The sequence below is a fragment of the Tenrec ecaudatus genome, chromosome 10 (assembly GCF_050624435.1).
Source record: "Tenrec ecaudatus isolate mTenEca1 chromosome 10, mTenEca1.hap1, whole genome shotgun sequence".
Lineage (NCBI taxonomy): Eukaryota > Metazoa > Chordata > Mammalia > Afrosoricida > Tenrecidae > Tenrec > Tenrec ecaudatus.
The window spans coordinates 9,893,535-9,918,985 of NC_134539.1; the positions used below are offsets into that span (position 1 = coordinate 9,893,535).

The 25,451-nt window shown below is 44.9% G+C and overlaps 2 protein-coding genes across 8 annotated transcripts in view; one reads left to right on the plus strand and one right to left on the minus strand.

Annotated features, from left to right (window-relative positions):
• Nucleotides 1-25,451, minus strand: part of PTPRD (protein tyrosine phosphatase receptor type D) — a 546,060-nt gene that overhangs the window by 515,666 nt on the left and 4,943 nt on the right. The gene's annotated exons all lie outside the window — the stretch shown is intronic.
• On the plus strand, nucleotides 3,577-4,517 carry LOC142457750 (eukaryotic translation initiation factor 3 subunit F-like). Its single transcript, XM_075558862.1, has 2 exons — nucleotides 3,577-3,623; nucleotides 3,921-4,517. The coding sequence occupies exons 1-2, from the start codon at nucleotides 3,577-3,579 to the stop codon at nucleotides 4,474-4,476; spliced, it is 603 nt and encodes a 200-aa protein (XP_075414977.1). The 3' UTR covers nucleotides 4,477-4,517.

Below are 25,451 nucleotides of genomic sequence, written 5' to 3' on the forward strand. Positions count from 1 at the left end.
CAACAGTGGAGTGCATTAGGAGCCTGGAGATCTCTGAGGGCTGAAGCTCCTCAATCCCGTCTTCAGAGCTGTGACCCTGGAGAAGCAGCAGAGGGGACACAGTAGCACCTCCAGGAGCCTGAGACATCGCAGTGGCTGCCTCACTCGCAGGGGAGCCAGCTCATGTGGGAAGTGGTGTACCCCCAGATACTTCACTGGGAGAGCTAGGTATGTTGATGCAGGGGCTAGAGCTGAGCACCATTTTGCTATGTGGTGGCAGTGTAGAGTGGCTCTCGAGTCAGGAGTGGCAGCTGCTAAAAAAGTTTCATAACGCTGCCCAGCCAGGGCAAAGATCAAGGAACCCATAATGAGGAAGTGAACTATCTGTGAGTTCTTTGTGGCCATTTTGATGGGATTATGGAACTCAGCGAAGTAAACCAAGCCATAACTGGTGTCAGGATGGAGAAGACACCTCAGAGAGTAGAGGCATGTCTAACCTCATCAGTAGAGGCTGATGAACTCGGTTCTCCTTCCTTGCAACTTCCAGAGGCGGCCGATGCTACCTCAGACCGGTTTTACACTATCCACTCAGTGAGTCTTTGAAGGGACGCCAGTGTTCTGCCATAAAAAGTAACCACATCCCTTATTTTCCACCAGGCCTAGCAACATACATCAGCTCATCGTTCCCATTTCAAAATAATGTGTGCCTTCAACTGACAGGACACTGATCATGTCATTTCAGTCAAAGACTTATTCTTAAGTCGCTAGAGGTTATTAAAACTTTCAAGTTAAACTAAATGTGAATCTAATCCAATTAAACCAGAACTCAGTGAACTTGAATAGGATCCGTTTATGATAATAGGCCTAAAATTATTTGGAAGAACATTTTTCTTGAAAAAGATATACATTCTCATAATGATCAGTACAATATATCCTGAAGCACATTTAATTAGCACTTCTTATCATCATCCAAACAATACGATGATGACAATATATTCAAAAATGTATTCAGTGCTATCTGTTTATTTTGCCAAGAAACCCATGATAAAAAAAGGGAAGTGAATCCAACCAAAGCCGACTGGTTGCACATGAAGCCCCAGATGAAGAAGGTGACACTATTAGCAAACATACGGGTCGGAAAGAAAGAGGATCCTTTGCTGTTTGCCAAAGGCTCATGCTTTGAGACCGATGATATCTGAAGACTTGGCTTTAAGCACGAGAATATCAGCCCTGAACTGAGAATTAACACAGGTCCATCGAGCGGATGACGAAACCACAACCAAACCAGCTGCTGCTGATGGACGGCCACTCCGGGTGTTCTGGGAGCACAGCTGTCTGTATCTTTGAACATTTTCAAGGTTTGTGGGGTTGTGGAGGGAGGTTGCTATTCCATTCTTCTAAGGCACCTCTTTCAGTTGGTAGCTTACTGCTTGATCACTTTATGACAGGCGGGGCTCCCTGGTCAGAGCCCCCACACACAACACATACCTTATTGCCATTGAACACATTCTAACCTGTGGCAAGTTTTCTTGGCTGTATTCCTCAGAAATCAAATCGCCAGAAAACTCCCGAGGGGCCAATGAACGGACAGGAATCACTGACTTCCAGGCTTGTAGTCAAATGAGGTGAGTCTTCACCAAAAATAAATAATCCCCAAACCAGTCACTGCTACAGAATGGACTCTGACCCACAGTCACCCTATGGGACAGAGCAGACCTGCCCGTGTAAGTCTGTAAGTCTTAGTAGGAATAGAAAGCTTCATCTTTCTCCCACAGAGAAGCTGGTGGGTTTGAACTGCTCATCTTGTGGTTATCAGCAAAATATACAACCACCCTGTCACCAGGGCTCCTTCCCAGGTGACTAATCAGAAAATCAAAACCCAAAACCACTGCCTTTGAGTCTGGTCCAACCCACCACAGCTGTAAGGGACAGAATAGATTCCCAACACTACTGCACCTGCACGGCAGCCACAGACTGCTGCACCTTGTTCCAGCGGAGCGGCTGCTGAGTTTGAGCCTGCTGACTTTGTGGGAAAGAGCTCCATGCTATGCCATACCTGCATCAGGGCTTCTGGGCTACTGTGCAAGACACATGTGTGATGCCAAATTTATACCAGCTTCCCTGGAGATGACAGAGCGAGTTATCGACAATGGACAGGTCACGAAGAGCGCTATTTTCTGCACATCTCTAGAAATTTGTTACAAAATTAAATTCCAGAATATCAATTGTGACGAATCCATTAGCACCGCCTTTCAACCACCTGGCAATTCCCTTTCTATCCTGATAAGCACTGACGTGGGAAATTCCTTGTCATGAAGGAATTTTTTATCCATGAGCCCACATGGATGAGGGGCTGGATGCAAATACGTTTTTCCAGCATTTCCGAAACATTAAAAGACCACCCACCTCCTCAACATTAATCTATGAATGATTGGTTCCTCTGCTGCAGACAGTCCAAAGTCGCCTCGTTGTAAATTGGGATTTGGAATGAAGCACATATTGACAGCACTGGAGCTGGTCTGTGTGCACAGTTCACAGCTGAAAGCCAGCCTGCAATGGCATTTTCAACACACGTTTACGTTGCACAAGGCACTCCCTGCTACAAGTTGTCAAGCAACAGGGTTCTGGTACAGTCAGCAGAGCTCACAATCACTACTAACCAGAACCCTATGCCCATCCACAATGCACAGTAAAGTCCCCAAGGAAACGCAAAGAACGGGACAACTTGAAAATGACACAGGGCTCCGCCCACCCCTTGTACCCCCAGCAGCAGCTGTGGGGAGGGAGCCCTTGTTCCCAAATCATAAATCGAGGCAGAAATGGGAACGCAGCTGAAACAATACTCGGGCTCTCTCCCCTGCTCAAGTTCAGCCTCTCACCCTTGCTCTTGCTGGGAATCTTAGCCATCTCTGGTCTCGAGAGAAAGTCAATGTCATGAAGTACCAGGGGGTCAATGTCAATGCACAGCAATACACCGGGCAGAGGAAAACTCCCATCGAGTTTCCTAGGCTGCGATCTTTAAGGCAGCAGATGAGCAGGCCTCTCTCATGCGAGCCACGCGGTGGATTCAACCCTCTAAACGTTTGTTAAAAGCTGAGCACTTAACCCTTTGAGCCACCAGGGCTCCTTCGCTACAGGAAGCCTGATTCTGCTGCATACGGCTGGGGGAGAGCGAGAGAAGAAACAGAGGCAGGAGGGCAAGAAGGAAAAGAACCAAGAAATCAAACCTGTGGCCGAGTCACAAGTCAGCCTGCAGGACGCAGAGGCCCTCAGCTGTCAGCCATCTGAGAAGAGAATGAGTATGTTCTGGGTTGTCTTCACAGTGAAACTCGGGGAAATGGCTCCTGGTAGACCCTCCCCTGGGAAACTTCTGAACTGAAGGCTGTACTTCACTCAGCTCATTCTCCTGTTGGCTCTGCCTCCTGAAGTCCAGGAGTGTATCCCGTAAACACTTAACTCTGAGCCTGTGGTCAAAGTCAATCCGTCTTGCCGACAATGTTTCCCAGTACACTTGGCTTGCCTCATTCACACTATGCAGGATCACATGGACTGCAGACCGGAAGGTCCAGGAACAATGACGAGCAAACCCTCACCCCCATGCAGATGCGGGAGCTGTCTAAGGCTGGAGAGAAGCTAGGTAAATGGTAGAGCTCAGCATTGTCACAAATGTGCCCGAGGCCCTTGGATCCCAGGCTTTCCGAATGACTCTCCTCCTGTCTCAGGACACTAACAGCCAACACTCTCCTTCAGCCAACTTTAGAATGAGTTCTCTCACTCTGAAGATGGCTTGCTAAACATCTCAAACCTGTGTTCACTTTGATGCGTCAACTATATTGTAGACACAGGAAAACCACAGGGAGTTGGGGGCAGGGGTCCACAGCAAAGACCACTTGCATATACTAATTTGGCAAAATTGCCGTCCCAATCACTCTTTTAAAAAGGCCATATTCCCATGACATCACCGAGCACTCGGTGCTGATCCATGAGTACGACAGCCGAGAGGCCCCCAACCCCATTCACCTCACTGTGGACACCAGCCTCCAGAACGGCCGCATGAGCATCAAGGCCTATGCCAGCACTTTAATGGGTGTCCCTGGGAGGACCATGGGGGTGATGTTCACACCTCTGACTGTGAGGTATGCGTATTACGACACGGAACGCATTGGAGTTGACATGATAATGAAGACCTGTTTCAGCCCCAACCGGGTGATCGGGCTCTCCAGTGACCTGCAGCAAGTCGGAGGGGCGTCGGCCCGCATCCAGGATGCCCTCAGCACAGTGCTGCAGTATGCAGAGGACGTGCTGTCTGAAAAGGTGTTGGCGGACAATACCGTGGGCCGCTTCCTGATGAGCCTGGTTAACCAAGTACCCAAAATCGTTCCCCATGACTTCGAGACCATGCTCAACAGCAACATCAACGACCTGCTGATGGTGACCTACCTGGCCAACCTTACGCAATCACAGATTGCCCTCAACGAGAAACTTGTCAACCTGTGAATGGGTCCCAGGAAGCACTCCTGCCGCTGGGCCCCATGACAGCGGAGGAATGTTTGTTTTTTTGTGGTCTTGAGTCACATTGAACCAGGCGACTTATGTGACTGAATAAACAGAGCCTGCCTTTTATAAAAATAAAAAATAAAAAGGCCATATTCTATTTTTCCTTTAGTGCTTTCTTGACAGTTGGGAAAGGGTACCAGTTATAATGGGCTTGCATTCAATTTCCTAGGTTAGCGGTGTCCAGTAAAATCATTCCAGCAGCAAGACAGCCAAGAGACAAGAAGGAAAACTACCATCTTTTGAGCCATAATATTCAATGGATGCAAAGAGTAATGAGGTATGTGTGTGTACGTACATACACACAGGTGTGTACGTGTACACAATTTTAAAATATTTACTACAACTGCAACTACGTCTCCTGAGGTCAAAGCAAAATAACTGAACCCATTGACATCAAGTTGATTCCAACTCACAGCAACCCTATGTGACGTTTCTGAGACTCTGCTCATCTTTGTCCTCTGGTGGGGATGGAGGGTTTGAACCATAGACCAGACAGTATTTGATGCTCCTGAATGGAAACTTTATATAAAATTAAGTGCATTCATCCTGCAACCCCAAAAGTTCCTGACTCAGTCTTAATTAATCTTAACAGAGGACTGTTTTTAGAAAAATCGGAAATCTAAATAGTATTGTGCTGTGAGCTGGAAGGCAGAACAGCAGCAGGAAGATGTCATAGAGAAGGCCAATGGCAACCAATGCCAACATGCCTTTCACACAAATGACGCTCCACAATGTGAAATTGCAGGGACAAGGCAGTGAGGACATCGGTTAATTCGACAATCAGAACCAGCACACAGTATCTCAGAAACACCCGACTGAAACTGAACAAAGCCACAGTGTACGGCCAGGAGAGGGAAACAATAAATTAACCAGTGTCCGCAGACACTCTGCCTTTTGTTAACAAAGTGATTCTGATTAAGTTTACGGCAACCCTGAACCAGCGTCAGGCATCACAAAGAGGATTACTTTAAATATGGAATTTTCCAGCTCTAAAACTAGTCATTTCTGAAGGAGGCTGATATTCAATATTTCTCTAAATTGTTCTCTCTCCCTCGCCCCTCCTTCCATCCCTCCCATTTCAGAGGGCAAGGCAGGCACTTCACTTTCCCCCACGAACACAGAAACCACTGATACGAGTGAACCGAGGAAGTGAAATACATCGCCTTCCACTTCCCCTCGGTACTTTCATAAACTTGAAACCCACCGCTCATTATCTGGAAAGTTGGATAGCAATGACCCACAATAAAAAAACCCACAGTAATTTCTTACTTTTGCATGTTTTCCACATGAAAGAAATTACCACCACAATATTCAGAATGTCCTGTTTTGTCTTTGTCCCCAGAAATCTTCCCCGTGGTTATACATTTGTTGCTTCTGAGCTAGATGGCTGCTTGTTTACCTTCAAGGCTTTAAGACCCCAGATGCTGTATCTTTTGATAGACGGGCACCATCAGCTTTCTTCACCACATTTGCTTATGCACCCATTTGTCTTCAGCGATCGTATCATGGAGGTGAGCACACAATGATATGACTTTTTTGTTCTTTGATGCCCGATAACTGATCCCTTCAGCACCACACGATCACACAGGCTGGTGTGCTTCTTCCATGTGGGCTTTGTTGCTTCTGAGCTAGATGGTCGCTTATTTACCTTCAAGCCTTTAAGCCCCCAGACACTATCTCTTTTGATAGCTAGCCTCGAAGGACAATAAGTCAGTAGACATATTTAAACAACTGAACAGGTTTCCTTAACACTCAGACCTTGAAAAACAATGATACTTCAAGATAAACTGCTTGATTTCAATTGTGCTTAAAGAAAAATTCTATCTGTCTTCAAAATTCATATATAGTAATAAATTAATTTAGAAATAAATATACTAAACAGAGAGGTGAAGAAAAAAATCATCTAACAACAGTGGAATTTTTATAATTTCTCACATCACAGCAATACAAACTGTTCTGAAAGGCAGTCAACTGCTCTCTTAAATTTCCATTAATTAGTTTATTCTAAAAAAAAAAATTCGACAAATGCACTGCCATCGAGTCAAGGCTGAATCACAGCAACTCCTTGTGGGTTTCTGAGGCTGTAACTGTCTACAAGAATAGAAGGTCCCAGTCTTTGTCCTGTGGAGCTGCCGGTGGCTTTGAACAGCAGACCATGTGATCACAGCCCAGCGCAGGCAATGTGAAAAAATGTATAACAAAAGAGAACCTTCCTAATTAGCTTGGTTTTTTCCTTGGCTTGTTTTTCAGGAGGTTTGACTGAGCTGAGGAACCCATCTGCATGGAAAGAGTTGAACAAGATTCTTGCTGGGTACGCCTACAAAGACCCAAGATTGAGGCTGAGCATTGCATGACTTCAGGGGGACTCAGACCATTAGAAACAAGGATAAGAAAGCAGGGCCTGGGCTCAGAGCAGGTGAGGGGTCGGATGACCCTCAGGTAGACATGGTTGCGGTTCTAGGGACCAGAGACCACGGAGGGTCTGGCTCTGCCTTGCAGGAGGGTGGACATGGAAATGAGCTTATGTAGAAAAGTGGAGGTGCTGTCATCCAGCTGGCCCCCCATGCACAGGAGCACAATGTTGCCTGACCCTGCACCAGCCCCACAGCCAGCAGCAGATCAGGCCGTTGTAGATACAGGGTTTCCTCAGGCTGATTTTCAGAAGGGCCTCACAATTTCTGTTTCCCCTCACCTGTCTTAGCCTGAAAGCTCCAGTGAAATGTGTGTAGCATCTATCTGTAGCCGCATGCGAGCCTGCAAAGACTCCGTGGCACAGAATGGAACCCCGGATTCCTGCGTGGAGGGCGAAGAGCCCACCAGCACGTCCACCTCTAAATGTCTTGCATGCTGGCCTCTACAAACCGAGACAAGAAGTGAAGTGGCCTCTCCAAAGTCCAAGAATGAAACCCAGCATATGCCTTCTGCGTTACTACTACACTGGCATTGTCTTCTTCAAGGGCGAGTCCACTTTTGATCGTGTTACCTAAACCAGCACGGATCCTACTAACCCCTCCATGCAGGTGGGCGCTTCCTATCCCTGCCCGCTGTGCTTTTTCTTCGCAGTACTTTTCAAGAACCGTACACAACATTGCATACCCATGCCCCGCCTATCTCCCCATTAGAATGTAAGCACCCTGAGGAAATAGTCTAGACTTTGTGGTAGCGGGCTCTCCTTCCACTGCCTAGATCTGGAAAGGAGACAGAGGAGGGAGGAATACTGTAAGTATCTGCATAGATTACATAGGAGTAAATGTCAAAGCAATAGTGACCAGATGGCAATTTTCCTTCCCTAGAGTTTGGGGATTTTCTGTATACTTTGGGTTTTTATGTTCCTTTTTTATATAAATCAAGAAACAGCCAATTTAGTAAACACCAATATAATCAAAATTAGTGACCTTGAAACTTGTGAATTAATTGAGGCGGAAATACTGCTTAAAATGTCGAATCAGACGGTTTTCATAGTTGCGTAGGACACTGACAAAGCAAACTACAAGCTACGCTCTGTTTCACAAAGGAAGGGAGCTCCTGGCATAGCCTTAAAGCCCAGAGTTACTGGGTAATCACAGAACACCAAGCTTCTGTGTGGATAAAAATTTCTGAAAAGTTACCCCCAAAAATGTTTTCAGTTTTGAATGTTAGGACAGCCGAAGACTGACTTATTATCTACCAAACTTGTCATCAAAAGCCATCTTTACCCCAAAAATGTGGGAGTAAATCCTTAGACCTACGGGTCTCATTTGTCATATATGATTCATAAAGTAATTTCAGGTCCCGCATTCAGAACTTAACTTAAAATGTACAATAAAACTGTAAAGAGCAAAAAGTGTAGATGGGAAATAGGCTTTTGAAGATTAAATACTGTTTTCCTTCTAGCCAGAAAATATATTGAAGCAAGATCCTAGAATCATTTTTTAAAATCCTTCATTTTAAATTCAACCAAAATAGGCAGTCCTTAGTTAGATTACCTGCTATCTCACTTTGACAAAAAATGAACTGGTACCATTAAACGCAAATGTACTTTTGTCCCTTTACTTACTTGTTTTATTCTGAAGTTGTAAAGGAAGATTTCCTGCAATAATTTAGGGTTTATAAAGTTCATAATATTATGTTACAATCCTAATTATGGTGTCTTAGTACCAGACTCAGAGTTTGAGGGTCAACTAAGATCACTTTAAAAAATCAACTGGAGAAATTCCTGAAGAAAATAAGCCTGAAAAAAGTGTGTGTGTGTGTGTGTGTGTTTATAAAGAGACCAAATCAGCCAGACAGAATAAAAGTAAACTAGCCCTGTTGGTTTAGTGGTTACATGTTGGGCTGTCATCCCCAAGGTCAGCAGTTTGAATCCACCAGGCAGCTCCATGGGACAAGACAAGGCTTCTTCAAGTTCCGTAAACACTTACAGTCCCAGAAACCCACAGGAGCAGTTCTACCCTGTCCTACAGGGTCGCGTTGAGTCAGCACAGATTCTATGGCAGTGGATTTTTGCAGATTAAGTACATTATTTTAACAGTTTCAATCTGGGAACTATATTAAAAAACGATTAAGTACCAGAAACAAAACTGAAAACATAATTTCAAATAGGTTTATTAGTGTTTGGGGTTTTTTTTGAAGGAGCATAGTCCATAATTATGGAAGAAAGGATTGTCTGTTGCATTGTTTGGGGTTAAGCAATTAACAACTTGGGGGAAACCTATTTAGAATCTTACTTTACAAGAACACGAATCACTTACAGTTGATTTTAAGTTGCGGTTTTCAAACTATAACCTTCCCCTTCAGAATCATGAGGTTCTCAGAGCTACTCAGAAGCATCTTTTTTCTAAAATCAAGCCAACGCGTCCTTTTCAGATTCCACCCACAATTAAAGTCAAGCAGAGAGTTCACTGAACTATACACTGCTTTCAAATAAGCTGCTCCAAACCAAAAGGAGGCAAGTAAGTGGGGGGGGGGGGGGAGTAGCAACTTTTGAATAGCAAGAGAAATACATCCGACTGATGAAGGAAAGCATCGGTGATGTCGTTTGCCAGCGCTCTCTCGGGTTCAGTGTTATTAGATGCCCCGGCCACACTTTCTTTTGATAAAACAGCGAGTCATTTGCATGAATTAACAAGTAATAAATTTAATGCCTATCTACAGTGCATGAGTACATCAAAAGTGTCTATCGGACAGTACAAGACATGACAAAATAATAATTTATAAGTTATCAAGGATTTGTGAGGGAGGGGGCCGGGGAAGGAGGGAGGAAAATGAGGAGCTGATGCCAAGGGCTCAAGTAGAAAGCAAACGTCTCAAACTGCACAAAAATGACAAAATCAGAGTTAACAATTCAATTCTACGTGCATCAATAATCCTCAAGCAAGCAAGAAAGCAACCCGCATATTGCATTGGGAAAACCTGCCAGAACAACAACCAAGCAACGCAAGTCCCTTCAACGACTAAGGTGCGCTGGACACGCATCTTGGTCTTGTCAATCTTTTCAGAGGCATGCCAAAGCCAACCATTAAAAGAAGACTGAAGACCAATCGATGGGTTTGAACTGTGTGGTTGGAGAGAAATATTCAACAGACCGTGGACTTTGTAGAGAATAAAAAGGTGACTCTAGAAAAATGCAGAAGGGAGATGTTGGACAGTGTAAGACATGACAAAATAATAATAATTTATAAATTATGAAATATTTGTGAAGGAGGGGTGGGGCGGGAGGGAAAGAGTGAGGAGCTGATACCAAGGGCGCAAGTAGAAAACAAATGTTTTGAGAAGGATGATGGCAACAAATGTGCTTGACACAAGGATGAATGTATGGATTGTGCTAAGAGTTGTATGAGCCCCCAGTAAAATGATTTAAATTAAAATGAACCAGAATGCTTCTTAGAAGTGAAAGTGGTGAGATTCTCTCTCTTATTTGAATGCATCATCCGGAAATTACCAGGCACTGGAAAAGAAGATCACTGTTGGTTAAGTTGAGGGTCAGTGAAAACGAGGGTGGTCCTCAATGAGACAGACTGACACAAGAGCTGACCAAGACACTCAGCAGGAAGATGGCGCTGGGCCGGGAGGGGCAGTTTCCTTCAGTTATACATAAGGTCGCTGTGAGTGGGAGCCAACCCGGAACAATTCATGCTGACAACATCATTACATAAATTGAAAACATTAATTCACAAACCACATCTTCTCGATAAATTATGCCAGCCTTATTTTTTTTTCAGATAATTAAACCATTGAAAATGATTAATTGCACTTTAAATGGACCTGGCAATCCTTGGGCTGACTCCATTAATTATCGCCAGTACTGCCCTGGCCCCAGGACCACATCGTTTACAGTGGAGGTAGCACTCGGGGCAAGAGGCTGCTCTACCCACAAAGGTCAGCATCCTGCATGAATCACTGCCTGTCCTTGGTTGAGAGCCAGGTCACCCTTCCCATAATGCCCACTTTGACCTACACAGAGGGCTAGGGCTCTGCCAACGACTGATTTGGAGGGGTGGGCTTGAGGAGTTGGAAGGGTAACATTTCTGAGTTAAAATCCCATGACTGACTCCCAGAGCTCTTGCCCTCTGGCCATATTCCTCTGACCACTAATAATCTGCGATTAGAGGAAGGAATCCGATTTTCACCCCGATTACTAGCAGAACTGAAGCATACACTCCTAAGAAAAAGCCAAGATTTGGAAAGTAGAAAGCTTGCATGAGCCAACCAAATGTCTCCAAACTCACTGGCTTCATTAACTCAAAGCAGAACTTCGATTTGGGTACAGGGTACTGGGGCACCCTGGGCAAGAAGTCTCTTTGGTAACAACACAAAGAAATACAACACAAGAGGAACTGGCTTAATGATCCCTTTAAATTAATAAGTGTTCCTGAAGCACACGCAGAGACCTACACTGGATGCTGACTAAGCACCATTTAAGGTATATCAAAATTCACATCAGAATTCTCGAGATCCAATCATCCTTTTTCCCCTACAAAAAGACCTTGTTATCATTACTAAAAATAAAGCGATTAAAAAAAAGACTAACAGTAAAAAAAAAAGAAAATGATTATGGCAACATATGTACAAATGTGTCTGATACAATTGATGTATGACTTGTCGTAAGAACTGTAAGAGCCCCCAATAAAGTGATATTTTTAAAAAAAGAAATTATGAAGCAAAAGAGCTAAAGAGATTTCAAAAGACAGATCCAAAAATAAAAAGTAATGAATATATAAAAAAAGAAAATATAAAAACCCACTGCCCTGGAGTGGATTACAACTCACAGTGACCCTACAGGTCAGAACAGAACTGTGCCTTAAGGTTTCCAAGACTGTACATTTTTATAGACGTAGGAAGCCCCATCTTTCTCCTGAGGAGTGGGGATGGGTCCGAACCTTCAACATGTGGTTAGCAGCCGAGACCCCACCCACAAGCTACTAGGACTCCTTTGCTTAAAGTGCCAACTGATCCAGGAAGCGACTGTGGTCCTAATTAACACTACAAAAAAATCAATCGGACACGGGTTTATTTGACTATACGTTTCTTGATACATATCTAAGAAATGGAGCCCAGGTGATGTCGTGGTTACTTGGTGGGCTGCTAGCTACAAGGTCAGCAGTTTGAGACCAGCAGCCTCTCTGAGGGAGAGAGATGGTGTTCCTCTATTGTAGAGACGTACAGTCTCGGAAGGTCACTCGAGCAGCTCTACCCTGTCTTACAGGGGCGGGTGACTTTGCATCCACTCCATGGAAGTGAGGGGTCCCCCCCCCGTTTTGCTTAATCGCAAAAGAGACTTCCAGGACTCATCAAAAATAATAATAACACCCCCCAAAAAAATTGCTGCATGTTTTCTACTCATTGCCATCCATTTCACTCTGAGGAGAACCTCCCATGTGAGCATCCTACACTGCAACTCAGTTCAGTAGAAAGCCTCAGCTCTCATAGGCACTAGTGGTTTTGAACTGCTGACCTTGTGATTAGCAGCCAACTGGTAACCACTAAAAGTCCATGACTCCTCTGCACATTTCTACAGCATATTTAAAATAATTTCTTGATAACATAAAAGGAACAAAGAAAACAAACCAATTAACAAATCCCCCTGAAAAATGCAAACACTGCAATAAAACTACCCAAAGTGGTGGTGCTCCCTGTGGGTAGGGGTGGAGACTGGGGCTGTGAGGAGTCCGAAAGGGGAACCAGGATCTCGGATTCCATGGCCCAGAGAAAGGCCACATAGGAGAAAGAGAGGCCATATTTCCAAGAGTAATAATAAATGATCCTTTCAGAGTCCCCAGGCTATTCCATCCCAGCTCTGTAGAAACAGCACGAGGAGCCCGGTGGCACAGTGGTTGAGCGTTTATCTGCGGAACTGAAAGGTCAGTTCCGAGGAAAGAAGACCTGGCCATCCATTCCCTTAACGATTACAGCCCAGGACATCCTATGCGGACATTCTACTCTATCCTACAGGATGGTTATGAGCAGGAATTATCCAATGTCTCCCAACAATAACAAGTGACATTAAACTGAACTTTAAACCCTGTCCTGGGCAGGGGGCTTGGATGGGGAGGGGGTGTCATTAAGCTACTAATTCAGGACTGCCTTGGCTAGACAGTCCCTCAATCCCCGCAGACGGTCAGAGTCACTCAACTGCCCTGGGTCTTCTTTCAATGACTTTTGATATGAGCCATAAGCATTCATTACAAGGGTCATAAAAGTGACTTGATTCCTGAGAAAATGTGAGGGGACCAGAATAAAGCCAAAAAGTCGTTAGAGAAATGACAAGAGCTTAAGCGGTGCCCATATCCTTCAGGTCTCCTCTTGTGCCACTGATCCATCGGCCCACCTTGGTTCTGCTGTATAAATAAAGCTTAAAGACATCCGATCCCCCCAGCACACATAGGAAAGCCAGAGGTCTGTACCTGTGATCTCAGCAAGAGTGTCCCCTTGCTCTCACAGAATCCTGTTGGAATGTTCAACTGTATGATCGCCTTGCTGAGCCCTTCCTTTCAGCGATGAAACTGTGTTTCAATCTCCACCATATAAAGACTCATGAAAATGGCTGCAGCCAGATAGCCACACCCCACTGGGGAACCTGGGGGGTGATGTGGTAGAGTAGCCGTGCTCCAGGTGTGTCCGTACTTGACTTGTAGGTGCTGGCATGAAGTCTGAGATCAGAAGAAACTCAGCATCTACTATCAGTTCACTCTCCTGGAGAGTGTATTTCTGGACACAGTTCCCTCTGACTCACTGTGTTCATCTGGGTTGACTAGAGAAACAAATTCATAGACACGCATGTGTATAAAAAAGAGTTTTATATAAAATAGCAATTACATATTGAGAAAACACCCCAGCCCAGATCAAGTCCATAGTCCAGTATTAGACCATATGTCCAATAGCAATCTATAAATCCTCTTCTGACTCATAAAACACATGCAATGACTCCAAATGCAGGAAGATCACAGGCCAGTGGGTGGAAAGTCTTGTGGATCCAGTGGCGGTGGAAGCATCTCAGTGCTGGCAGGGGTCTTCACGTGGCTTCTCCAGCTCCAGGACTCTAGCATAAGTCTATCAGGTTCCTTGTCAGTGATGTCTCAGAGGGAGTAACTTGGCGTCCCACCTCCAGAGAGCTATGTATCTCCTTAGTGCCTTCAAGTGAGATTTTCAAGCTGTGATGTGATTGACAGGCTAAACTCCACCCCTTCATTCTTAAGTCTCAAATTGACCATAGATTATGTAACTACCTCACTCACATTTCACAGGTGCGTTCTGTCCCACTAAGATCAATTGGCATTCTTATGAAGAAAATGGTTGGTCTTCATTGTGCTACATGGACATCACATCGGGGTGTCCAATACAACTTCACACAAGAACAGGTGCGTTCTGTCTAAGCTGCCCCACACGAGCCAAGACAACTGACTTTTTCATGTCAGTCCATGAGTCGCCCAGGAGATACAGGTCCTCAAATTAAAAATTAGGATAAAGAGGATTCTGGTTTTCTTCCTCTTTCCCATGTCTTCATGAGAAAAGGCCACAGAGGTTCTTCACCAAACCAATACTCTCTGCACCAGAGCCTCCGGCCAGAACTTGCCATGCATTTGCCAGGACCCCAATTCTGGAAGTGTACGAGTGGGGCAGTGTGGGGCAAAGAAAGGTGGCCTTTGGCTCTGAAGAGGTGGGTGAAGGGGTTAAGCTGGGCCAGCAAAGTCTCTCCAGTTCTTGGGAGTTTTAGTTTCCTCAGCAAAAGGGGGGGGGGGGGAGAGAGAGAGAGAGAGAGACAGACAGACAGACAGACAGACAGACACAGTTATATTCCCAGTGCATCTGGAGAACTTCTGACTTGCTCTCTGAGAAGTCGGCATGTCGGCAGAGTGGTTGGCCAGACCCACTGCACAGCCCAGCATGCCCTTGCCTCTCATCTAGAGCTCTGGGCAGGAGGCTGGGCAGTGGGCTGCGAAGCAGCTGGGGGTTCCTTGAGGGAGAGACTGACAATCGGGTCCAAATTCTCACAGAAACTGGTCATCTGTACAAGAACCCCTTGTCGGCCCCACCAAGGTGATTTATTAAAGATAATAAAGCATGTGATTTCATAGTTGCTGCAAATCCTTTTTCAAGGATGATGGGTATACATAATACAAAAAGGTGGTCTAATAAAAGCCAATTATTCTGCCTGAGTTCACTGTGGGGCAAAGTGAGGAGTGGTAAGGCAGTCAAGAGGAGCCCTGCTCTACTGGGGAGTATTCTTCTTCTGTGACGCCTACTTTCACGAGTTCAATTAAGTAGCACCTGTCATCTCTGCCACTGTGGTAGACACTCCGTGGTTTTCCACATGACAGCATGGAGCTCTTTGATTGGAAATGAACAGGACCCGGCACAGCATCATCCCTGGTTTCCCAAATCCAGGTCTCCGGGACTTATCAGTCCTCAGTACTGAGTACGCAGTGTTTTCATTCATCTTGTACTCCCACCCTGCCTCCCAGGTAGCCGAGTTTCATGCATGGCACTTTGAAGAATAAAGACACGGATGAAAAGAGTGAGCAAGTGAGTATGTGAATGAAAGGAGCCTCTTCAGTCCTTTTTTTGGGGGGGGGGACTTGTTGTGCTGATCACTTCCCCCTTCCCCAATCTCCAGTCTGGGTCCCTGGAGATCTGGTGGTCCCATTCACCATCACTCATCCTGGAGAGTTTGTGTGGCCAGGGGTCCTGAGGTTAATTCCTTCGGGGGCAAAGAGAAGCAGGTCGGCTTCCCATACACCATGAAAATAAATGCCCCCCAGCACAGGAGCACTTGAATGAAAGTGTCCAAACAGGAGCTCCTACTTGCCGCCGACACACTCCTCTCTTGGCTCGCCTGGTCCTACCCGAGCCTGTCCACAGCCTATGAGCATCAGCGCGGCCCCGTTCTCTCCACAGAAAGCACAAGCCCGCTTCCCAGCCAGCTGTTTGGCATGAACAGACTGCCTTGCTGTGCCTTACAGGCATGGCACAGCCACTCACAGATAAATTGGCACGGCCAGTCCTATCTTCCTGCCACCTCGCCAGCCCTTCTAAAAACGAGACGGGGAGCCATATAACTTAGTGTTCCTAGCGTAATGCAGGGCTGCCGAAAACCTCCACGGCTCAACATAAATGAGGGGCTGATGCGTGAGACATATGTCACCTTCCCTCGGAAAGTGGCACACGCCTCACCAGTGCACTTCCAAGCTGCAGTCCCCACCGCTGTTGAGCCTGGCTTGCCAGGACTGAGATCAATTTTATGGGATACCATTAGGCTCCTTTAAGGCGGTCATTTGAATAACAACAGATTGGCAAGGAGAAAACCAAGGCACCTGTTGTACCTTTGGCAGCCTGGATGAGGTCCCTTAAAAGGAAAACAAATAAGAGCTATAATCATGCCAGGCAATGGCTTTTGGTTCAGTAATGACCATGTGTCAGAATTAAGTGCATCTGGGAATTCCTACTGCAGCCAGATGTAAAGGCAGATTTGTCTTGTCTGGAGGCATATGAGTACAAGCAGTCTCCTCAGACTTGGCTTTGACTTGGTTTGGTGGTGAGATAGGTAGGTGGAAATGAGCTTAAACAGAAATAAAGACAATTACGTTCCCGAGGATCAAGTGGTGCTCTTATCATCAATTACAGAGCCGAAATGGTAAGCATACCGATTGGAGAGTTTGGGCCATGAACTAATCATTTGCCTCTGGTCTTTCTGGACACACTGACTCATTCTCAAAATAGGCATCCATTGCTACTCGTTGTTGCTGTTAGGTGCCATGGAGATGGTTCTGGCCCACAGCCACCCTATGCATGACAGACCAAAGCACGGCCTGGTCTCGCGACGCCATTCCCACAATGAATCTCGAGCCGGAGCTAATTGTGTAGCCATAATGTGAATCCATCTTATTCGCTGCCCCTGCACTTTACCAACCACGCTGTTCGTCTCCAGGGACTAGTCTCTCCAGCCAGTATGTCCAAAGTCTGTAAGAAGAAATCTGGACATCCTTACCTCTAAAGAGCACACTGGCTGTACTTCTTCCAAGATAGGTTGGTTTGTCCTTTTAGCAGTTCATGGTACTTTCAAATTCTTCTCCAGCACAACTCAAATGCATCCATCATGTGACAGTATTACCAATGGCCAGGGAACTGTCAAGGTGCTGGAGATATGAAAGGAAACCAAGTGTGGAGTCTTTGGCTTCTAAAACTTGTCACCATGCCAAGCATGGATTAGCCATGACACTGCCTCAGGGGAAGGACTGTGTGCAGCGTTTAGTCAGTACTACGTAAGCAAAGGGAGAGGGTGTTGGGAACAATGAGTTTATGTTAGTGGCAGTGGAATATTTTGGAGAAGGACATCAATAATGGTTATTCAATATGAAGAGTACTATCATGGCATTGAATTACATATGCAGAAGTTGATGAATTGGGGAACACATTGTTGTGTATATTTTTGCAACAATAAAAACAATGATTACATAAAGAAGGAAAAAAAGGCAGAAGAGATATTCAGGTTTGATAGACTTGGAAGACTTTCTGCAAGAGCTGCCAGCTAAGCTAACCCTGCAGGAAGACAAAACTCAAACACAAAGCAAAGGAGAAGGGCCACTTCATGCAGTGGAAGAGAGACTCGGGGGCAGAATCAAGAAGAGTGAGTCAAATGGTTCATCTGGGGGACAGCAAACCGTTTAGGAGGGCCAGAATGTGTGCATGGTGGACTGGAAGGAGGAGAGGCCAGGTATGAAAATGGACACTGGCAAAGATAAGGCAGGAGAAGGGCACCCAGAGCCTGGTGCCTGATGCCAAGGAGGATTTCAAGCTTTGCCCAGGGAGGAGTACAGAACCACTGGAAGATTTTTAAACGGGTATGGCTTGAGTGAATGTACTTATGATCACTTTGGCTGCAAACAAGTATAATAATGTATATTGTTTGTATAGAAGTCAGAACTAAACACAGAGTTCCTGAAGTCCAGGCGAGAGAGAATAGTAGATTTGTCAACTCTGCCCAGCTAGCTAGAAAAGGTAGCAGATACATGGGTTGAAAAGAAATGAATGTTTATTTTAGTCTCTGATGTAGTTACATAATCTCTTGTCAATTTGAGACTTAATAAGAGTGAAGGGGTAGAGTCTAGCCTGTCAATCAGGTCACAGCTTGATGACCTCATTTGGAGATGCTAAGGAGATAAATAGCTTGCTGGAGGTGGGACACATGCTCACTCCCTACAAGACATTACTGGGGGTGAGCCTGATAGAGCTTCATTGATGCAGTCAGAGCTCTGGAGCCGGGAGGAGCCAAGTGGAGACCCATGCCAGCACTGAGATGCTTACCCCACCACTGGATCCACAAGACTTTTCACCCATTGGCCTATGATCATCCTGCACTTGGCATCATTGCATGTGTTGCATGAGGCTGAAGAGGAATTTATAGATTGGTATCAGACACATGGGCTAATATCGGACTTTTGGACTTGATCTGGACTGGGCTGGAATGTTTTCTCAATATGCAATTGCTCTTGCACACAAAGCTCGTTCCTATGCACATACGACTGTGTCCATGGATTTCTTTCTCTAGTCTACCCAGACAAAAACCGTTCTCTTGAAATAACAATAGATTACTTAGGAAAAGAGAACTTAAAGGATAATGCATCGTATTAAAATTTAAATTAATTTGTAAAAGTCCTTTTAGTCTCGTTAAAAACAAATCAAACTCAGGTTGAGTTGAGAATAACAACAAACATCACATTTATAAACCTAGTCTTTTTAGTTTATAATAATTATATCTCTTAATAAAGCATTTGTTAAGACACCAGCAATGAAAAAACACTCCCTACTGAAATCTCATAGTATAATTGGTTCATGATCCTCAGAAGGTTGTGTTTATAGATTATAGGCTATCTCAAAGCAAACATATAGCTAAACAGGGAAGCGTACACATGCTGAGAACCATTGGGGAATGTAGGGGAGGGGGCTTAATTTTTAAGATACTAGAAGAATCATTGATCAAAATCCCTTTCCAGATACCATTCGTTTTATGTTCCATGTCTGATTTAAAACATCAGTGTGCTCTCTGTTGTCAAGGGAAAAAATGACGTTACATCCTGTGTTTTCTTATTTATAAGCCATGATTAATCAGAAATCATCTTCGGAGGTTATCAAAAAGGTAAAAAAAAATTTAAGGATCGGTTCAAGAGGAAAAATGAATTAAATCATCCATCGGTTGCCGAAACTAACAGCCACCACGAGCACAGAGCACTTTAGAAGACGCATTATAATTGACCACATTTTCCTCTAAAACGTCGCACAGGGCAGGCTGCCAATGCAGAGAACGCACACATGGCTGTCACTTGGCACGACTCCATATTTTGGACGGGCCATTGCTTCTCAGAGACCCTGATGGAGCTGTCTTCCACTTCATCAAGATGCTTTTGGTCCCTTCCCTGTGGGGCAGCCAGGAAAGGCTAGCCACTGTGACTGCGCACATCACTGGTGGGGGTCTTTCCTTCAGTCACCTTTCCTCCGGCAATTGTATCACCAGCTTGACCATATTTAATCTCAGAGCTGAAAGGTAACAGCATTTAAAAAAAAAAAAAGAAAAGGGTGGTCTAGTCCAACCCACTGAAGTGGAAGCTTCCCTCACTCCCAGTGCTTCCAGTCTCAAATGGAGAGAGGCATGGTGGGAACTCTTTGGAAATGGTGGAAGGACAGCCTTGGATTCTCCCCTCAATTTGCGTCTACAAAGCACCATGTCAGTTGGTGTCTTTGGTCAGGAAATGGGAGATAAATAATAACACATCCACATCACGCACAGCAATATGGCAAGGTATTTAAGAGGCAAGTGCTGTGGCATTACTGGTTACTTAAGACAAAGGCCTTCGGCCCCGTATCTTTTAGGTGTTCCGTAGATGAAGAGAGAACAGACTGACGTTAGGAATTTCACTTCAGCTATCTCCTCATCGGTGTCCGGGAAGCAGCCATCAGGCTGTGTGTTGAGCAGATCTGCTGCACAGGGACCTCTTTCCAATGTTAAAGAGCAAAGAGAGAGCGCTGAGGACTAGGGGGGCCTGACCATGGTGTTTTCAGTATTGGTAGATTGCTGCACATGCCCCTGGAAGCTGGATGATGAACATGGAAGACCAGAAAGGAAGTGATGCATATGAATGACGGTGCCGGTGGGGAAATATTGACCGTTCCAGGGGCTGTCGGAAGAGCAAGCCCATCTGTCGAGAAGGAAGCAGAAGCAGCATGCTCCTTAGAAGCACGGAAGACGAGACTTCCTCTCCTACGCTTTGAACTTGTTTTCAGGGGAGACCTCATGCTTGGTAAAGTAGCGGGAGACTCTTGCCAAAGACGGACACAGTGCTGAAGCGATGGACTTAACCGTAGCCCGATGGTGAGGACAACGCAGGCCCTGGCGGCGTTGTGCTGTGCTGTGCGTCTAAGACTCAGTGCACTGGTCAGCCCCCCACAACACCAAGAGCTCCGCAAACTTGGGCAACGGACATAAGTTCCTCAGATACTCACTCCGCCTATTACACCAAGTCTTTGACTCACAAAGTCTGCTACTTAGCAGGGCATGCAGGGCATGGAAGGCGAAGTGCTCAGCAGAATGCCTGCCACATGCAGCTGTCTCTTTGCCAGGCAGCAACTCTCCCCATCAGGTATCACCACAGTGCCCAGAACTACTTACGAGCATTACCCAAATGCTGATGATCACCTATCTCAGGGCCTTCAACACTGCAAACGCGTTCCAGAATGAGCAATCACCTTCTCAGTCATGACTTCGATTAAAGTCCACTCAGTCTTGGTTAGTTCAACTCATTTCCACCACCGAGCAGAGCACTCGAGATATATAACAATAAACTTGAGAGCAATAACAAGTAATTCCCAGGAGGCAAGATAGTTACGATAATAAGGAGAGAAAGGAGATTCTAGGGAAGCACCAGTGAAAGCAAAAGTATTTCACATTTGATTGTATAGACTTGTGAATATTTGAAAATCTAAATAGGGATATTTTAAAGGATGAACTGAAAGGGAAATCTGAAGTTGTGTGTGTGTGTGTGTGTGTGTGTGTGTGTGTGTGTGTGTGTGTGTGACACCATGGACGCCAGCATCTAAGCATATGGTTAAGTGTCGCAAAGGAAACTCACTGCCAGTCAATCAATTCCTGCTCATAGCACCCCTACAAGACAAGGTTGAACTGCGCCTGTGGGATTCCGACACTATCTTCATAGCCATAGAAAGCCTCATCTTTCTTCCATGGAAGAGTTGGTGGTTTTGAACTGCTGATCTTTCACTTAGCAGTCCAATGCCCCAGAGCTTCTTTGATAAAAGTAGGAATGGATTAAAAAAAAAAACCCACTGACATCAAATTGATGAAAACTCACAGCAACCTTAGAGGGCAGATTAGAATTGTGTCCTGTGATCTCCACGGCCAGACATCTCCAGGTGAGTGACAGCCTCTTCTTTTTCCTGTGGGACATGTAACTGACTGCGCCACCCACCACGGCTCAAAGAGGATGACATCAGAGCAGATGACAGAAACAGAACCCAGAACACAAGAATGAAAGAGCGGAATGAGGTGGCAACAAGGGCTTTAGCCCAAAGAGTTCATGGGTTGCTTCCGTCTAGACTTCAATATGGCTGGAAGATCAGTAGGAAATGCAGAGTTTGTGACTCAGTAAGCCTGTCTTTTTTCAACTGTTGAACCCAGAGAAAAAAGCCCAGATCTAGAGTCCCAGAGAGAAGTTAAGACATTTGTTTTGAGGGTCATCTATGCAGAAACAATTGACGACATGGATGCAAATACCCCAAATGGACAGGCAGTGGTCTGAGCAAAGTCAAAAATGAAATACAACAAAACATCTTGGGATTAAGATGGAGACACAGCGAGGACAAAACATCAACAAAGAGGAGACCCAAAGTTGAAGAAAAGTGGGGTTCAAGAGAGGAAAAACAAGGAAGAAAGGCGTCTCCAGGACATATTTCCAATGGAAGATGTTTCCACTATCATTTCCCTGTTGGGAAATATAGGATTCCTTATAGACAGGAAAGCAACTAGGTGGCCATTCGGTGGACTTAGAGAATTAATTTCTAACAGGTTAGCATAAGTCCAACTAGGCAACCAATCCTGATAAATCCATTTAAAATAAGATATAAGACCAAGATGGGCATTGCTTGAAGGGAACCAAGGAGATTCTTCCAGGTTTAAAATCCAGAAGAGTGCATGTCAAATTTCTACCATTTTACCATATTAATGGAATCTGTCTATTGAGCCAATCGCCTAAGAAACCAGGAGTATATAAAGAAGCCGGTGTCATTGGGATTGGAGGGAGGTTCATTAGCAACCTGCGAGACACAAATGGCGCAACTATTCTTGCTGAAAGTGAAGAGGCCACAACATCCTTCCTGAGGAGGATCTAGAACCACAGTCTTCAGGATGGATGGATTAGCCTCAACATAAAGAAAACCAAGATCCTCACTGCCGGGTCAAGAAGTAATACTCTGAAAAATGGACATACAATGATGGCATCAAAGAATTCATTTTGCCTTGGGTCCAAAATCAATGCCCACAGAAGCAACGGTCAGAAAATCAAATGACTTATTTCATTGGGCAAATCGGATCCAACACATCTCTCCAAAAGGATAGGGAGCAAAGACGTCACTCGTAAGATGAGGGTGCATGTGACCCAAGCCATGGAACTTACAGTTGTGTCCGGTTTTCAAAAGCTGTACCGTGAATAAGGAAGACCAAGGGAGACTTGATGCCCTTGAATGATGGTACTGGAAAGATTATTGACTACACCTGGCATTGGCAGAAGAATGAAAAAATTCATCTCTAACGTGGTCCAACAAGAATGCTCCTTAGAATCCAGGATGGTGAGCACATGCAATCTGGACATGTGATCAGGAGGGAGCGGTCCCTGGGCAAAGGCACTGCTTTGTGTAGAAAGTTCATGAAAGAGAGGGAAGGCTCTCGACAATATGGATTGGCACAGTGGCTGCAACAAGGGGCTCAAGCACAGTAATGATCGTGAAGATGGTCACTCTTTCTGTTGTCCACAGACAGTGTTACCGAGAGTCAAAAGCAAGCCAGGAGCATGGAACAATAACAACAGTAACAGCATAAAACTAGATATCTAAAAATCATACGGAGCTGTTTCCATTAGAAAGGCCTGAATCAGTACCGAGAGTTTTCCTCTTAAAATCCTTTCACAATATCCCAAGTGGGTTACTATTACAAGTAACTAGCACATGCTTCTGCAGAGTAGCCAGGACCTACCATGACTGCAAGCTCAAACAATGTGTCTCTTTTACGGGGCTGGGCATTAGGAAAGGGGATAGAGGGAAAACGATTTTCAGCGTCGCCAACAAATGTCTTTCTGACCTGTATTGTGCCACAAGATCAACATTTCATGGGTCTAGTCTACTGTCTTCCTGAGGAGCTGTATTGGCGGAGCTTAAGGAGAGACAGAAGGCAGTAAATTCCTATCCTCCACCAATACTTTTGACCTCAGAGCAAACCCCACCACTGGCTACAGGCACCCCCATCCATCATTGCTCTTGAAACTTGATCTTTCAGGGCAGGACAGCTGCACTGGCCAGGCTGAGCAGCTTTCTAAGATGCAGAGCCATGAGAGGAAAATCCCACTGCTTTGGGTTCTGCGTTCTAATTAACTGCTTTTTCTCCATATTTCTTCCTCAAACTGTAGCTCCACATCAAACAACGTCAGGAGTCTATTAATAAGGGGTGGACTTTTAAGGGAAATGTTCTCTTTGTACATGCTAGGCCAAACCTTGTGTAGAATACGTCCTAAAAGCTTTGGGAGAGAAATACTGTACTACTGCACAGGGACATGTATCTACTTCCAAAAAAACATGCTGGGCCACAAGAAACCATTCTACGAACTCCCTGGTTATTTCCGCATGGACACAACAGAATTGGGGCAGGGCAAATCTGTGTAGGAAACACCATGACCAAAAGCTCTTCGCCATTCCCTCAAACAGCGCAAAACCGACTTGTATCAAAGACAGTCGTGCTATCAAGTGTGGAGGTACTTCCAAGAGTTTGTGGGCAGACTCCAGTGGTTCTGAATGCTACTTTTTCCACATATCTGGTGTAGCCCCCCCCTCTATGAGATGTTCATTCCCTGGCTCCTCCTATGTTTCAGACACTGCTGATTTAACCATATGACATAAGACAAAGGGTTATTATCTAATGGAATCTTCATCCCAACTAAGGTTATTCTTTCCAGTTCACAGATGGAGAAACTGCCTCCGAGATATGATGCAATGTCCCTCAAAACCAAACATAAAGTGAGAGAGAAAAACGGGAATAAGTTCAGCTCTTCCATCCAACCTATGTTCTCTCTAGTGCAGCACAATGAGGTGCTTCCACAGCTTGCACATATTTACCATTATTGATACAGGTGTTATATACCTGCATGATACATAAGCATTCAACAGCTGATTTTCCATAACTTCTCAAATCACTCCTAAGACAAATCATTTACCTCAAGAAAGAAGAATACAAAGAAGTATGTGCCCATCAACTGAAGCTTAAATATAATGGAAAGTACAATTTCACCAAATCTCAAAAGCAATACTGTTAAATGCTACTTTCTAAATGCAATTGGCAAATCTCAATTTAGTTAGCAACTGCTACATTAAGGACGATCGCTCCAGGGCTGTTAAAAGAAAAGACGATTAAGGATGAATAAATTCAATCAACCTCAGGAAACTGACAGAGTTACATGGTTTAAACCCAGGAAACAGCAATGTGGTAAAGGTCACATTGGCTCCTGCCGTGGTGACCTGAATGTCAAAGAGGAGGCGATGTTCAAGTGCCCTTTCTGAGCAGTGGGCTCAGAGACCCAGGAGGAAGTAAGGGTGCCCGGAGCTGCTTCTTCTCGTGTATCTTTTGGTAAACAAGAAAGAAGCCCCAAATGGACTAAAAGCGGCCATTCACAGCAGAAAGCCAGGCTTGTTGGCTGCACTTGGGAAAAGGGACCTTACGTTTTGTATCCTCCGCTGACAAACCTGACCTGCCTTCTTCCCGACAAAATGTGTTGTGGTCCCTTGGCTGATGGTCATGGCTTGTTCATTTCACATACTGCAATATGACATTTACAGATTTGAACTGGGGGACTACAGAGGTTAAAAGGCCAAGCAAAACTTCTATTTCTGCTGTTAAGGTTTTTGGTTTTGTCTTGTTGCAATTTGCAAAAAGCTATAAATCAACCAGCGATTACTGATATGATCCTATTAAATGTACCAGTATGAGCCAGAAAATAATGAGGAGAATATACCGAATGCATCATTTTGAGGGAGAAAAGATGGTGCAACCAGGCGTTATATTTTTAGGGGGCAGGTGATTCCCTATAATATCTATGGCAATATATATATGGACATAATATTTAAATTATTTTGATATGTAAGTCTTTAAAAGGACCAGCTTAATAAAGTCC